The 15082-nt window shown below is 36.2% G+C and overlaps 1 protein-coding gene across 1 annotated transcript in view; it reads right to left on the bottom strand.

Annotated features, from left to right (window-relative positions):
- The window catches only part of EFCAB13 (EF-hand calcium binding domain 13), a 180397-nt gene that overhangs the window by 99902 nt on the left and 65413 nt on the right, over positions 1 to 15082 (bottom strand). Inside the window, exons 17-19 of the mRNA XM_027872969.1 lie at positions 10945 to 11088; positions 6548 to 6619; positions 4109 to 4180 (exon numbers count right to left, since the gene is read on the bottom strand). Coding sequence (XP_027728770.1) covers positions 4109 to 4180; positions 6548 to 6619; positions 10945 to 11088 — 288 coding nt within the window. The remainder of the gene's footprint in view (positions 1 to 4108; positions 4181 to 6547; positions 6620 to 10944; positions 11089 to 15082) is intronic.

Raw genomic sequence — 15082 nt, 5'->3', positions numbered from 1 at the left:
GGAGCTAGCTCAGTCCCCTTTGTACTCAATTATGGGTCTAGTCCAACTTCTGTCTTGTGAGAAAACTTTATTCAATTATGGGAATTGAGAGAAAACCGTAATGTATTGTTTGAACCTAGCCGTGCATGTCTAGGAAACTGGAGTACTTGGGCTTAGAGATCCTTAACTAAGCACCTAGGATATGCTGACCAGAAACCCAGATTCAAAGACTGATACAAGGAGTTTTCTCAGAATTGTACATCTTATCTGAGAACTGGTCCTGTACTAATTGGTCACTTATTGTTTGCATGTTCCTTTGATTGTATAAAGATGCCTGAGGGGAATGGGACACTTCCTTTTCTGATTTCAGGGAATTGCACCTGTTCACTCCCTCTCCCAATCTAGAAAGTCCCTAGCTTTCCTCCAATTAAAAATCATATTACCTAATGTTATATCCTGGTTAATTGTTTTCTTTTAATTAATTGGGCTTATTTGATTAATTGTTTTTAATGTATAAAAGCTTATCGCTCCCTGTGTTCAGGGTCCAGCCCTAAGCTGAGGAAGGGGCCGGGTCCCAATTCCTTGGACAATTGGCAAGCATTGCTTAATAAATCTAAATGCTGAGAAGCTCTAATCTTTGTTTCCTCAGTCATTTCATCTTTCACTCACCACAACGACAACTTATTCTAGAACAGACTTCCATCTGAACCCCATCAAAAGAAATGAGAACAAGATAAGTGGTTTTAAAAAACTGTACAACATATCACTGTAGGTTGTAAAAAATTAGCACCTACTAAATACCTAGTAAGACATAATCTTGTGGCCAGAGTCATACATGAGAAATTGGCTGTTTTTCATAACCTAATGGATAACAAATGCAAACTCCAAAATATTCCTAAGAATTCAAAAAAATTAATTTTACCAGAACTAGAACATTATCACAGACAGTTTCCTGGACATAAAACTGCTCTAAACAAAATTTTAAAATATTTTAATATATGGCTCTCAACAAATCCTCAAAATTCTAAGCTACGTAGGATGAAAAGCTTTCAAAATATGGAGACATAGTGGAAGTAATTAAAATAATGTAGGAACAGGAAGAAGTACATTAACATTATCATCTCCAATGAAATGAGATAATATACATCATAAAACACTTTAAAACCCTAAAGCCTATATAAATGATATTATTGTTATTATCATCATTTCCATCCCTGTCATTCTGTCTACTGAAGAAGCCCCAAGGATACTTTTCTAGATAGCCAACTGAAGACACATTTATGTCCCAATACTTTTGTTCAGTTACAAAAAGCGGTCATTTTATCCCTATATCCAATAGTTTCCAGAACATAATATGCAAAATAATAATAGCCAAAAAGTGAACTGTCCTGGATATGTTTCTATCTGAACTCTATCAGACCATATAACTCCATCAGACAAAATAACAACAGTAATAACTGACATACATAGTTTTGAAATATTCAGAGTGCCTTATACATATTATCTCACTTGAGCCTCACAAAACCCTTGCTGGGGAAGTATTTTGTTTAATTATTACAGATGACTAAAGTGAGATTTGCCAGGGTCCCACAACTACTTTATGTCTGAAGTTGGATTTGACCTTAGTTCTTTTTAACTCTAGGTCCAGTATTTTATCTTCTATACCATAGTGCCTTTTCATACAGAAACCTCATAGGAAAATGTAACAATGACAAGGAGAGGTTTGTGTTACTTCCCCTCTATATAAGAAAATCAAATCATATCTGTGAAGAAGCACTTACCAATATATAAGAGAGTGTGATACAGTGAGTATTAAGCCCATTTTAAATATTAAAGAGATTAGAACATTCACTGGATTTCTTAATTATTTGACTGAAAGATTCTAAGGAACTAGCATGTAATTAACTGTAGAAAGTCCTGCTCAATATCTATGTCACCAGAAGTTATATCCTTAGTTTGTCAGCAGGCATACCCTGGCATATCACTGATCTGGCCATTATAAATTCCCAATAGATTCTTTGGTAAAGGATGTGAAAGACAACACGGAACAGTTTTTCATTGAAGTATTTCATTGAAGGCCCTTGGATAAGTTTTCCTTGTTTATTTTGTCCTTTAGTTCTGAAATAAATTGAAATATAGATAGAAGTTTACCTGGATTTCTCTTGTCTGAACTCAAATTCTGTTTGACTTTACTTGTTGAACAAATGAGGTTGCACAATGTTCTGATGCAGGATGGTAGTCATAAGCCCTAATTGTTGATATGGCCTTTCAAAAAGTTATCACAATTGCACTGTTATCCTTGGGGGTAACTTGTTCAGTTGATCAAGATATGAGTATATTACTGCTATTAGAACACTTAGATGGGCCAATCTAGGTTTTATTACTCAGAGGTTAGTTTTCTGCCCCACTTCCCCACCCAGGTCACCATAACTACATTTTATAACATACCCTAGTATACTATAGGCCAATAGGTTTGATTTAATAAGGGAAATTTATGCTTTAAAATATCTTTTTATCTTATGAGATCCCTGCGTCTGAACAGGAAGGTCAGTTCCACTGATGAGAGAGAGACAGAGAGGGAGAGAGAGAGACAGAGAGAGACAGAGACAGAGACAGAGAGAAGACAGCATCTCTCATTGGAACATTCACACAAGTTCCTGGGAGTCACACAGAAGAAAAAAAAAATCTAACAAAAACCTGCCATAAGGTAATCTTTGCTATGATACCATTGCCTAGATATATAAGATTTTTATGATGAAAGTTTCACTGATAAGAACACATTTAGAATTTTTAAAGAAGGAAATGAATTCTTCCTATGAAATTTATTTCTACTTTCTCATTTCCCCGTGAATATCCATATGTGTATATTTGTATGTTTATCTGAGTGCTGTATTTTATTCTTAATTGACAGCTGTTTTATTGCTCCCTGGCATTTGCCTACAGAAGAACTTGTGTATAAAAGAGTGCAGGCTACGATAAGGAATAGGTAATGGGAGCACAGTGCAGTGAAATAAGCAGTGAACCATTAGTCATTGATTCATGTTCTAGTCTTAAAATGGACTAAATTAGATTAGAAACAAGACTCTTAATGGTTTATTTACTGAACCACCTTATGCACTACCACAATGCTGCCCCATCCAAACAATGGAGAAAGAAATGCCAATGTCATTATAAATGAATGAGGACCTAAATGTAATGGGTTGATTTGATCCACTGTTCTTACCATGATGTGCCACCTTGTGGTGGATACAGGAGTACATATAGTCACCAACACACTGCTAGCTTAAAAAAATTATTTTATAACCAATTATAACTAAACCTCCAATAGATAAGATTATATCATAATTTCATCATAATCATGATTATAACTAAACCCCAATTTTAAGAAGTACGTGCTATTTAGACCACAATAAAACTATAATCTTTTCAAGTGATATGAAAATCGGTTCTTTCTAACGCTACTTCCTCTACATGCCCCTTCCTCAATGACTCTCTCCCCCCCGACCACCATCACCTCTTTTGCTGTAGTGTTAGTACTATTATCACAATTTATATTTCCACAAAAGTGAATTTTGGAAGAAATACCTAGATGCTGCACGGATTCGAAGGGAATTCTACTATCTCACTGATTTTACCAAGTACTAAAGTTAAAGTGAGGAGCTGCATTGTGCCTGGATTCAGTTTTTATGTCTTTGTCTTTCATCATTGAAAGCAATTGCTATATAATTTGCTTCAGTGTTATTTTCCCCTTTTCATGTGTTTTCCTCCCAGATTCTTATTTGTTTGCATCCTAAATAGGCGGAGTCAAATAGTCATTTATTTTGTACTCATTTATAAACTTATAGAAAGCATGATTATAGAGACAGACCCAGAATCAGGAAGATCTCGTTTTAAATCTCTCCTCTGATACATACTGGCTATGTGACCTCGGACAAGTCACTCAACTCCTTAGTGTCCCTGGGAACTGTCAGACAATGAATTGGAGAGCAGATGTGGTTCTGCATTGGTAGAGAGTATTTTCTCACTGGGAGTTCCCTATTCCAAGGAAATCACAATTCCAAAACAGTAACTTAAGAACCATAGCAAGTTCCCTTGGAAAGAGACAGGGTAGAAAACAAAACAAACTTACCAGCAGCTTCAGGAATCAGCATCACTTTGGATAAGATGCCCATGAATTTAGATAAATCTACCTGACCTTGTTCTGCAACATGAAGCAAAATTCAGTTATTTGAATGAATCAATCAAATATTTGTTAAGTACTTACTGGATAGCAAAGAGATCAAATCAGCCAATACTTAAATAAATTAACACTGACTATTCATTGGAGGGACAAATACTGAAACTGAAAGTTAAATACTTTGGTCATATAATGAGAAGAAGGACTCATTGGAAAAGATTGATGCTGGGAAAGACTGAAGGCAAAAAGAGAAGGGGATAGTAGGGGATAAGATGGATAGATAGTGTCATGAAAGCAATGAACATGAACTTGGACAGACTTTGGGAGATAGCAGAAGACAGAAGAGCTAAGTGTGCTATGGGCCATGGGGTCACAAGACTCAGATATGACTGAATGACTAAATAATAACAAATCCGTACACCAGTCACTGTGCTACAGGCTAGATATACAAAGACAAATGTGAAACAGTCCTTGACCTTAAGGATCTTATATATTCCTTCCCATTCACTTTAATGGAAACCCTGTCCTCCCCTAAGAACGCTAAATCTATTAGAACTCTCTCCACTTTCCCAACTCATAGTTTCAAGTGAAAGGGGGAATCCTTCTTATTCTCCCAAACCACCTCCAGAGAGCTATTTTATCACTATCCCTCCATGACTATGTTGGTATTTTGTTCACTGAACAAAATATAAGCTCTTTGAAGATTTTATCTAAACCATAACTCTCTCCCAGTACCTAGCACAGTGGTCGACTGTGTCTACAACAAATTTGTTGCACTGTTGCACTGGATGATTCTAAAATCCAATAAACTGTGTTTTGTGACATTTATTCAGAATATAAAATTCCTTAAGAAAGCATCTTATGCTTTCAAGGTTCAACAAAACATCGAAAGTGCTCGCCATTGGTAACCTCTGGTAATATTTGCTCAAGCACTTCCAGTGCTCCATAAAGACCCTGTTGTGTCAATGAGTCCTTAAGTTCATCATAATCAATGAGATTATCATGGAGATTTTCAAGGCCAGAGGAGGCTAGCTGCAAAGCTGAAAACACATAACAAAAATAAATGTCCAGATGATTGTAGTAGTTGTCAGTGGAAGACATAAGGTCTAGTATATGTCATCAATTAAATTATATATGTTTTAAGATATATGACAGACATGTCACAACTATCTAAGAAATTAATTCAAGAGATGGAGATAAACATGCTTTAATGGCCTGGAAACCTAAGTTATATCCGACTGAAAACTTTTGAGCTATAATCAAGGCTAGATGGGGAAAATGTTGACTCCCACAGTTAGAGTACCACATATTGCTTCACATCTGACCCTTCAAGGATGTGTAAAGAAAAAAAACACTATTAAATGCTACTATGATTAAAAGTTTTATTCCAAATTCCAATTCCAAAATACCTTTGGAAAATATTAAATGATATTACAGTACAAGGGCAAAACTGGTTTCAAATGTTCATTAAGAAATAGATGAATAATACAAATATGTTTTGGCTCTCACAGTACTGAGAGTAATGTATTTGCTAACAGTCACACAGAAATTGCCAACCACTTCCTCTGCTCTTTTGAAATGGAGACCAATGGTTTCCAAAAATCTATAAATTCTGGAGTATACAAATCTATTAGAAAAGTTGAACCACCAATTTTCTAAACTTGAGAGGGCCTTAAAAATAATTTATTTCAACCTCTCCTTCTACAGATGAAGCAAAACTGAATGCTGGAGAGGGGACATGATTTGGCCAAGAACGCATATTTACTTCCAGTACTAAGAGAACCCAGATTATCATAATCCCCAGTCCAATGATTGTTGTATTTCGCCCCCACAGGACTTAAAATACCTATAGTCCATGTAAGTTAAGTACAAAAAGTAGTTGTATTACTCTACCAAAAAAAATAATAAAACCAATTCAGTAAAAGCTAGAAAATGTACAGTTTCCTCAGCTCAAAATTGTTCAAGTCCTCCTTACTCCATGTTAGAGAAGTCTTTAGAAATAGCACTTAAGAAGTATAATACAAAAATTATTTGGTTCCCTTTGGAATCCAGTTATGACTCCAAGCCCTGGTGTCAGGCTACCTATTTTTCTGTGCCTTAGGTTAAATGAATGATTTGCTATTCCCTAAACAAGTCTCAACTTTTATCCCTATTATCAATCTTTGCTGATGCGGCTAACTGAATGAAATGACTTTCCCTGGTCAAACTTGTATCCATACTTTAAGGATCAGCTGAAACGTCACCTGTATAATCAAGGTTTCTTTGATGCCCACCCAAAAAGATGGAAAAGTACACAATTGGAATATTACAGTAACTATTTTTAAGTAAACATTTCACGGTGAAAAGTTATCTAATCCAATAATTTTTCTTCAAACTGCAGTCTTCACTTACCTATGGAATCAGCAAATTCTGGAGTCTCTGCCAAAGCACTGGTGACATCTTTTAACTGTAAATTCTCATTCTCTGTAAGTATAAAATTCGAAGGTATTGATATTCAAACACAGACCCCCCTGTCAGAGCCCTTTTCCTATTAGCTACTGTCTAGGTGTGCCTCTTCCATTTAATATTTCTGAGGTTTATTTTTTCAAACCCAAGAAAAAGACTTTACATGTATCTCTATTAAATTTAAAACTGAAGAAATGGGGGCTATAATCTTGGCTTGGTGTTCTGCTTGTTTCCTCAAATGAAATGATGCCTTTCCTATAGCTGCCCTTCAGTAACTTTTGGTAACAACTTCAAAAAGCTCAGGCATTTTTTGGGGGAGAAGTGGCTTTAATTTTTTGAGGTAGGGAAAAAGTGAGCTAGACTGATAAACTAATTATGGTAAATTAAGTCAATTTCTTGGCCTGGTTTGGGGTCTTTTTTTTAATAACCTCATTATAGTATACTCATAAAATGATCTTCCAGCCCCCCAGAAGATCTCCAAGAAAGGGTCACCTACCAACTCTCAGAGTAGCTCATTCCATTTTGGACAGTTTTAACTCTGTTTAACGCTCTGATATCAAATGTAAACTTGTCTCTTTGCAATTTCTGTTCATCATTCTTGTATTTACCCTCTGAGGCCACAGACAAGCTTAATTCCTCTTCCACATGATATCCCTTCATATACTTGAGCATAGTTAGCATGATTTCCCTATGTTTTCTCTTCTCCAGACTATACATTCTCACTTCCCTTAACCAATCTTCATTGGACAGGAACTAAAAATTCCTGCATAATCCTGGTTGCCCTCCCCTGAACCCTCTCTAGATTATCGATATCCTTCTTTTTTTTTTTTTATCAATGTCCTTCTTAAAATGTGTTGTCCAGAACCAAACAAAGTACTTCAAATGAGACCTGATGAGGGAATATACTACAACGGGACTATTTCCTCACTACTCCTAGAAACTATATCTGTCTTAATGCAGTCCAATATCAAATTAGCTATTTTGACTGCTAGGTTTTACCACTGATTCATAGTGAGTTTGCATTTCACCAAAACCCTCAGGTCTTTTTTCGGACAACTCCTGTCTAACCATGCATTCTTTATCATATGCTGGTCAAATTCATTTTCCATATTTATATACACTTAAGTATAAGACTTTATATTTGTATGTAAGTGTAAGACTTTACATTTGCTTCTACTGAGTTTCATTTACTTTGATGTAACCCAATACTCTAGCCTGTCAATATCTTTGGGGATGCTGGCTCTACGTCTAGTACTCTAGCTATCCAATCTAGCTTTGTGACATCTGTACATTTGATGAGCATGCTATCATCTATGCCTTTATCCAAGTCATAGATAAAAATGTCACAAAGACTACCCAAACATAGATCCCTGTAGTACTGTATTGGAGACCTCCTGTCCTACTGGCACTGGATCATTAACAATTACTCTTTGGGTCCTGCCAACCAAACAGTTCTGAATCGACCAAAATGTATTATTACCTAGTCCACATATTTTCATCTTCTCCAAAAGAAGAGTATGAGATAATTTAACAAAAGCTTTGTTAAGGTCTAAGTACCTATGTTCATAACATTTCCCTCATCAACTAGTTTAATAATGCTGTTAGAAAAAGGAGATGAGGTTAGTCTGGCATGAAGCAAACTGGCTCCTTGTATCCCCCTTCTGATGTCATCAATTATCTCTTCAATGATCCATTCTAGGATCTTCCAAGGCATGAAAGCCAAATTCACTAGCCTATATAATTTGCAACCTCTAGACCAGGTGACTTAAACTCATCAAAGGCAAACTAAATGCTCTCTTAATATCTCATGATATGACTTCTCAGATATTTTTTATGTCATTTCTAGTACAGGGGTCATTCCTCTTGGCAGAGAAAAACAAAGTAAGAATTACACAGCTCTGCCTTTTCTTCATTGTCATTTATCATCTTCCCATATACTCCAACCAAAGATATGATCTCTTCGTTTGTGCTCCTGTTTCTTATATATTGAGAGAAAACTTTTTTTATTGTTCTTGGTTTCTCTCAGCAGCCTCACCTCATTCTGAAGTTCAGCATTAGTGACATTATTTTTTCTAGGCCCATGTCTTACTCATAACCACCATCTGTTAACCTGGGTTTGCTTCTACCATCTGTATTTTTTTTAATCAAAGTTGGTTGGTGAGTTCACTATGCATCCACATCAGTCTCTTCAGACAAATCCCATTTTTCCTCCTAAAGGAATTCTTCCCCTTGTCATCAAAATTTCCTTCTTGAGCATATCCCCATCCCTCCTGGACTGATTTCCATAGCAGGATCTTGTCCATAAGATCCTACCTATTCTTCCCTCTGACCTCTTTGAAATCTGCTTTCTTAATCTCTAGGGTACATATCAGACCATATACAAGACAATTATGAAGTCATTAGCTGCTCTGCTCTTGGCAGACAGCTTCAGTAGATGTCTGGATAATTGAATTGCTCCATCACTACTATATTATCATATCTCTGGGCCAGTCTTGTGATCCATTTCCCAAATTCCTCATCTATCTCCTCTTTTTGTCCAGGTGGTCTGTAGTATACTCCAATGACATAATCACTTGTTCCCCCCTCCACTGACAAATACTCTCCACAGCGCTTCCCTGCTCTGGTTTCTGGATTTCCTCATATGATTATATATTCTTAGTATACAATGCTACCCTCACCTCCCTTTTTATCTATCCTGTTTCTTTTTAATGAAATACATCCATCCAGAGCCATGATCCAGTCAACAGTTTCATTTCACCAAGTCTCAGTGATATGAAGTTAAATTTGTTTCCTTGAGTTAGGACTTCTACTACCTTTTATTTATTACCAAAACAGTGGAGGCCACGGGTTTTTCCTATTGGCTCCCTCTTTGGATTTATCTCCTGTGACCTTTTGGCAATCTCAACTATTAGTCTTCTTTCTTCATTGTTGCTATTCTCTACTGCTTCTAGTGTAGTATGCATGTAAATATATACATATATATAAAAGTATGTATACCAAAAATATATGTATTTTTACATACACACGTAGGTGGTCTTCTCCCTCCCCATAATTTTTTAGTTTAAATACTTTATTTGATTTAAAAGACACCCAGAAAATAACATTGTTACTAGCCTTTGTTAGGTATATTCCATTTCTGACCAGGAATTTGTCATCCTTAGAGCTTAAGCAATGGCTCAGATGTCTAGACCCCATTCTCAGACACCATATTCTTAGCCAGCTATTCGCTTCCCAGACAAATTTTTCTCTTCTGCATCCCTTGGCTTCGGGAGGCAGCAGTAAGGAAACACATGTGCTCCTAGGGTCTTCAGTTTCTTGCCCAAGTCTTCCTAATTGTTGGCAGTATTTTTACCTTTCTCCCGGTAATATCATTGGCTATCCATGTGAATAGCCAGAAGTGAATCACTCTCCATCTGTATGGATAAGTTTTGGAAAGTTCTCTGTAATGCTCCACAAAGAGGACAAATTTCTCTTTCTCTCTACCACTGTTATTGGGTCAACAAATAGCTGCGTTGGTGCCCCTAGGCAGGTAATTACCAACCACTACTACTCTTCCTTTCTTCTTCTCACCCTGTGTCACCTCCATGCTTTCCTTCTCCTTAATCATCTCAAATCCTCCCACAATTTTCTCTCACAGAAGCCAAACATAGAATCCAGTGTTAGTGTCTGTGATCTACTAGAAAATTCTCCCTCCTTTCTCAAGTATGATATTTGGATCATAGTCTGCCTGACCCCCCCTCTTTTTCCCTTATACCAAGAGACTTCAGTATATATGATGATGATGTTCCCTCAAGCAACCTAACTTACCATTCTTTAATCTCATCACTTTTCTGGATTTTTATGAATACTCTCTTCTGGTTCTTCTGTCCAACAGTTCCTTCTAAGTTTCCTTTGCTAGATTATCATTCATAACATTCCCTCTAATTATGGTTATGCCCTAAGGTTCATAGAGTCTCTTTCTTCATTTAAAACACAGTTTAAGCAACATCTTTGTATGAAACTTTTCCTGATACCCATCAACTGCTAGTACCTCCCTCTTAAAGTATTTTGTACATATTCGTATTTATTCACTTTATTTTTATGCTGTATATGTACTTAAACATATGCTTGTTGTTTCCCCATTAGAATGGATGATCCTTGGAATAGGGATTGTTTCGTTCTTTGTACTTGAATCTGTAGTGATTAGCACAGTGCTTTGTGGACTGAATGAAGGAATCATTGACTTGGGAGTACTTACACAGAAAAAGTACAGAGCCATCAAAATACCAGTTAAACTTATGAAGAATCATCCTAACAGCTTCCTGTAAATAAATAATACAGAACTTCACTCTAGGAATGCTCACCATCAGTGGCACAAGATGCAATGACTTGATCCAAGTTTTCCTTTGGTAAATTGATATTCAAATCAGCCAGGGCATGCTTCAAGTCTTCAACACCAATCTTTCCATCTTCCAAATGTGTAAAAACATCAACACCCTTTTTCAAGGCTACAAGGAGAAAGAAGACAAACAAAATATCATTTGATGACTAGAGATGTCCATGGAAAGTATACAAGATAATTTTTTATTTCTAATTTTTTATTAAGTTCACAACAGTTGAATTACTCTGCCAATAGATACTGTAAGAACCAAAACTATGAACCAGAGCAGAGTACAGTACGTAAAACCTAGAAAACAATATACTAAAATGATAGCAATGTAAATGGAAAGAAGAATACCAACAAAAGCTAAACTCTGGGTAATTATAATGACCAAGCTTGGCCCCAGAGAAGAGATACCTCTCAGGATTTCTGCCTAAAGGTGGGAATGGGAAACGTCATAGAGAAGCCCACTTTTCCCACGTGAACCCTAGAAAATAACTGAAAAGGACCCCAGAAAGGCCAATGATAAAGAAAACCAGGGGGAAAAATAGAAGTAAGCTCTTCTATTCATTCTAGAACTATACCAAAAGACTGGTGTAGGCAAGGAAAAAAGTCCCAGCTGGTAAGACTTGAAATCAGCCAGTGCTCTGAAGAGGGTGTTATAAGCTGTCCTGAACCCTAGTAATGGGAGACCTGAAGTCAAATCAAAGCTCTGACCCCACAGAACAGAAGAGGAGACAGAGTTTGCACCAGTAGTTCCTATACAGGAAGACAGAGGATGTACTCCTTGGAACATGGGGAGTCACAGCATGAAGAAAAAAGCCAACTCAGCATCTGGGTACCAATGCCAGGGGTCTATGCAGGAAGCCTGAGATAAGAATATCCTCCAATATCCAACTAGGCCTCTCATAGTTACAGTAGGGCCTGAATTAACAAGAATCTTTAATAGTATTTTAAAATTTTTTTCCCAATTGCATGCCAAGACAATTTTTAACATTCATTTTTACTTTTGAGTTCCAAATTTTCCTCCCTTCCTCCCTCTTCCAAAAATAGTAGGCAATTTGATATAGGTGATACATATGCTACCATATAAAACATATTTCCACATTACTTACAGTTGTGAAAGAAGAAACAGATCAAAAAGAAAAAATGCAAAGTGAAATAAGCAGAACCAGGAAAACATTGTGCACAGTATCAGCAACATTGTGTGAGGATGAACTATGAATGACTCAGCTCTTCAGAGCAACACAGCGGTCCAACACAAGTATAAAGGACTCATGAAAGAAGATGCGTCCACATCTGGATAAAGAACAGATGGACTCTGAATGCAAATCAAAGCATATTTTATTCTTTTCCAAGTTTTTCTGAAATCTGCCTGTTCATCATTTCTTGTTGTACAATAGTATTTCATTACATTCGTATGCCACAGCTTGTTTAGCCATTCCCCAATTGATGGGCATCACCTCAATTTTCAATATTTTGCCACCATATAAAGGGCTGTTATAAATATTTTTGTACAGATGGGTCCTTTCCCCTTTTTTTAATGATCTCTTTGGGATACAGACCTAGTAGGTGTATTGCTGGATCAAGGGGTATGCACAGTTTGGTTGTCCTTTGATCATAGTTCCAAATTGCTCTCCAAAAAGTTGGATCAGTTTACAACTCCACCAACAGTGCATTAGTGTCCCGGTTTACCCACATCTTCTCCAATATTTATCATTTTCCTTTTTTGTGATATTAGCCACTCTGATAGGTATGAAGTGGTACCTCAGAGTTGTTTAAAATTGCAATTCTCTAATCAAAAGTGATTTAGAGAAAAAAAAACAAAAAGTGATTTAGAGCACCTTTTTACATGCCTACAGATAGCTTTCATTTCTTCATCTGAAAGCAGCCTGTTCATATCCTTTGACCATTTATCATTTGGGGAATGGCTTGTTTTCTTATAAATTTGACTCAGTTCTCTATATTTTGAGAAATGAGGCTTTTATCAGAAACACTTGCTGTAAAGATTGTTGCCCAGTTTTCTGCTTTCCTTCTAATCTTGGTTGCATTGGTTTTGTTTGTATAAGAGGTTTTTAATTTAATATAATCAAAATTATCTGTTACATTTTGTAATGCTTTCTATCTCTTGTTCAGGCATGCTTTCTTCTCCTCCTCATAGATCTGACAGATAGACTGTTCCTTGTTGTTCTAATCTGCTTATGGTGTCACCCTTTATGTCTAAATCATGCATCCATTTTAACCTTATCTTGGCATATGGTGTGAGATGTTGGTCTGTACCTAGTTTGTGCCCTATTGTTTTCCAGTTTTTCTGGCAGTTTTTTGTCAAATAGGGAGTTCTCATCCCAAAAACTGGTATCTTTTGGTTTATCAAACACTAGGTTACTATGGTCATTGACTCTTGTGTCTTGTGTACCTAATCTATTCCACTGATCCACCACTCTATTTCTTAGCCAATATCAGATAGCTTTGATGATTCCTGCTTTATAATATAGTTTGAGGTTTAGTATTGCTAGGCTACCTTCCTTTGTATTTTTTTTATTAATTCCCCTGATATTCTTGACCTTTTGTTCTTTCAAATGAATTTTGTGGTTATTTTTTCTAGCTCTATCAAATAAATTTTTTGGTAGTTTGATTGGTATGGCACTGAATAAGTAAATTAGGTTAGCCAAAATTGTCATTTTTATTATATTGGCTGAGTCTACCCATGAGCAATTGATATTTTTTCAATTGTTTAGATCTGACTTTATTTGTGTGGAAAGTGTTTTGTAATTGTGTTCATATAGTTGATGGGTTTATCTTGGCAGGTAGACTCCCAAATATTTTATATTGTTTACAGTTATTTTAAATGGAATTTCTCTTTCTATCTCTTGCTACTGGGCTTTGTTGGTCATGTAAAGAAATGCTGATAATTTATGTGGGTTTTCTTATATCCTGCAACTTTGCTGAAGTCGTTAATCATTTCAAGTAGTTTTTCAGTTGATTGCCTAAGTACACTATCATATCATCAGCAAGTGATAGTTTTGTTTCCTCATTGCCTATTCTAATTCCTTTGATTTCTTTTTCTTTTCTTATTGCCATGGCTAACATTCTAGTACTACAATGAATAATAGTGGTGATAATGGACATCCTTGCTTCGCTGCTGATCTTATTGGGAATGCTTCTAGCTTATCCCCATTACAGATAATGTTTCCTGATGTTTTAAATAGATACTGCTTATCATTTTAAGAAATACTCCCTTTATTCCTATGTTCTCCAGTGTTTTAATAGGAATGGGTGCTATACTTTGTCAAAAGCTTTTTCAGCATCTGTTCAGATAATCTCATGATTTCTACTGGTTTTCTTATTGATATGGTCAATTATGTTGATAGTTTTCCTACTACTGAACCAACCCTACATTCCTGGTATAAAATCTCCTGGTCGTAGTGTATAATCCTTGTGATATATTGCTGTAATCACTTTGCTAGTATTTTGTTCAAAATGTTTGCATTGATATTCATTAGGGAAATTGGTCTGTAATTTTCTTTCTCTGTTTTAGCTCTTCCTGGTTTAGGTATCAACACCATATTTGTGTCATAAAACGAGTGTAGTAGGACTGCTTTGCCTATTTTTCCATATACTTTATATGGTATTGGAATTAATTGTTCTTTAAATGTTTAGTAGAATTCACTGGTGACCCCATCTGGCCCTGGGGATTTTTTCCTAAAGGAGTTCATTAATGGCTTGTTCATTTTCTTTTTCTAAGATGGGGATTAACAAGATTCTTACCAGAAATTCAAGACACTAGGGGCAGCTAGGTGGCACAGTGGATAAAGCTCTGGCCTTGGAGTCAGGAGGACCTGAGCTCAAATTTGGCCTCAGACACATGAAACTTACTAGCAGTGTGAACCTGAGCAAGTCACTTAACCCTGATTGCCTCACCAAAAAAAGCAAAAAAAAAAAAAAAAAGAAATTCAAGACACTGAAGCTTCTGAAGGACAAAAAGAAACAGAATTTGGAAGGATTATTTCCATCTCCTATCTTAATGGAACCTTTTCAAAGGGGTAACAAGTGATCACCATCCCACAGGAATATTTGGGATATCAGGAAAATGGCCAGAGGACTGATGTGTGATTACGAGG

Source organism: Vombatus ursinus, unplaced genomic scaffold (genome assembly GCF_900497805.2).
Source record: "Vombatus ursinus unplaced genomic scaffold, bare-nosed wombat genome assembly UNPS02014801.1, whole genome shotgun sequence".
Classification (NCBI taxonomy): Eukaryota; Metazoa; Chordata; class Mammalia; order Diprotodontia; family Vombatidae; genus Vombatus; species Vombatus ursinus.
The sequence above is the reverse complement of the archived record's forward strand: the minus strand, read 5'-3'. Positions and strand labels throughout refer to the sequence as shown.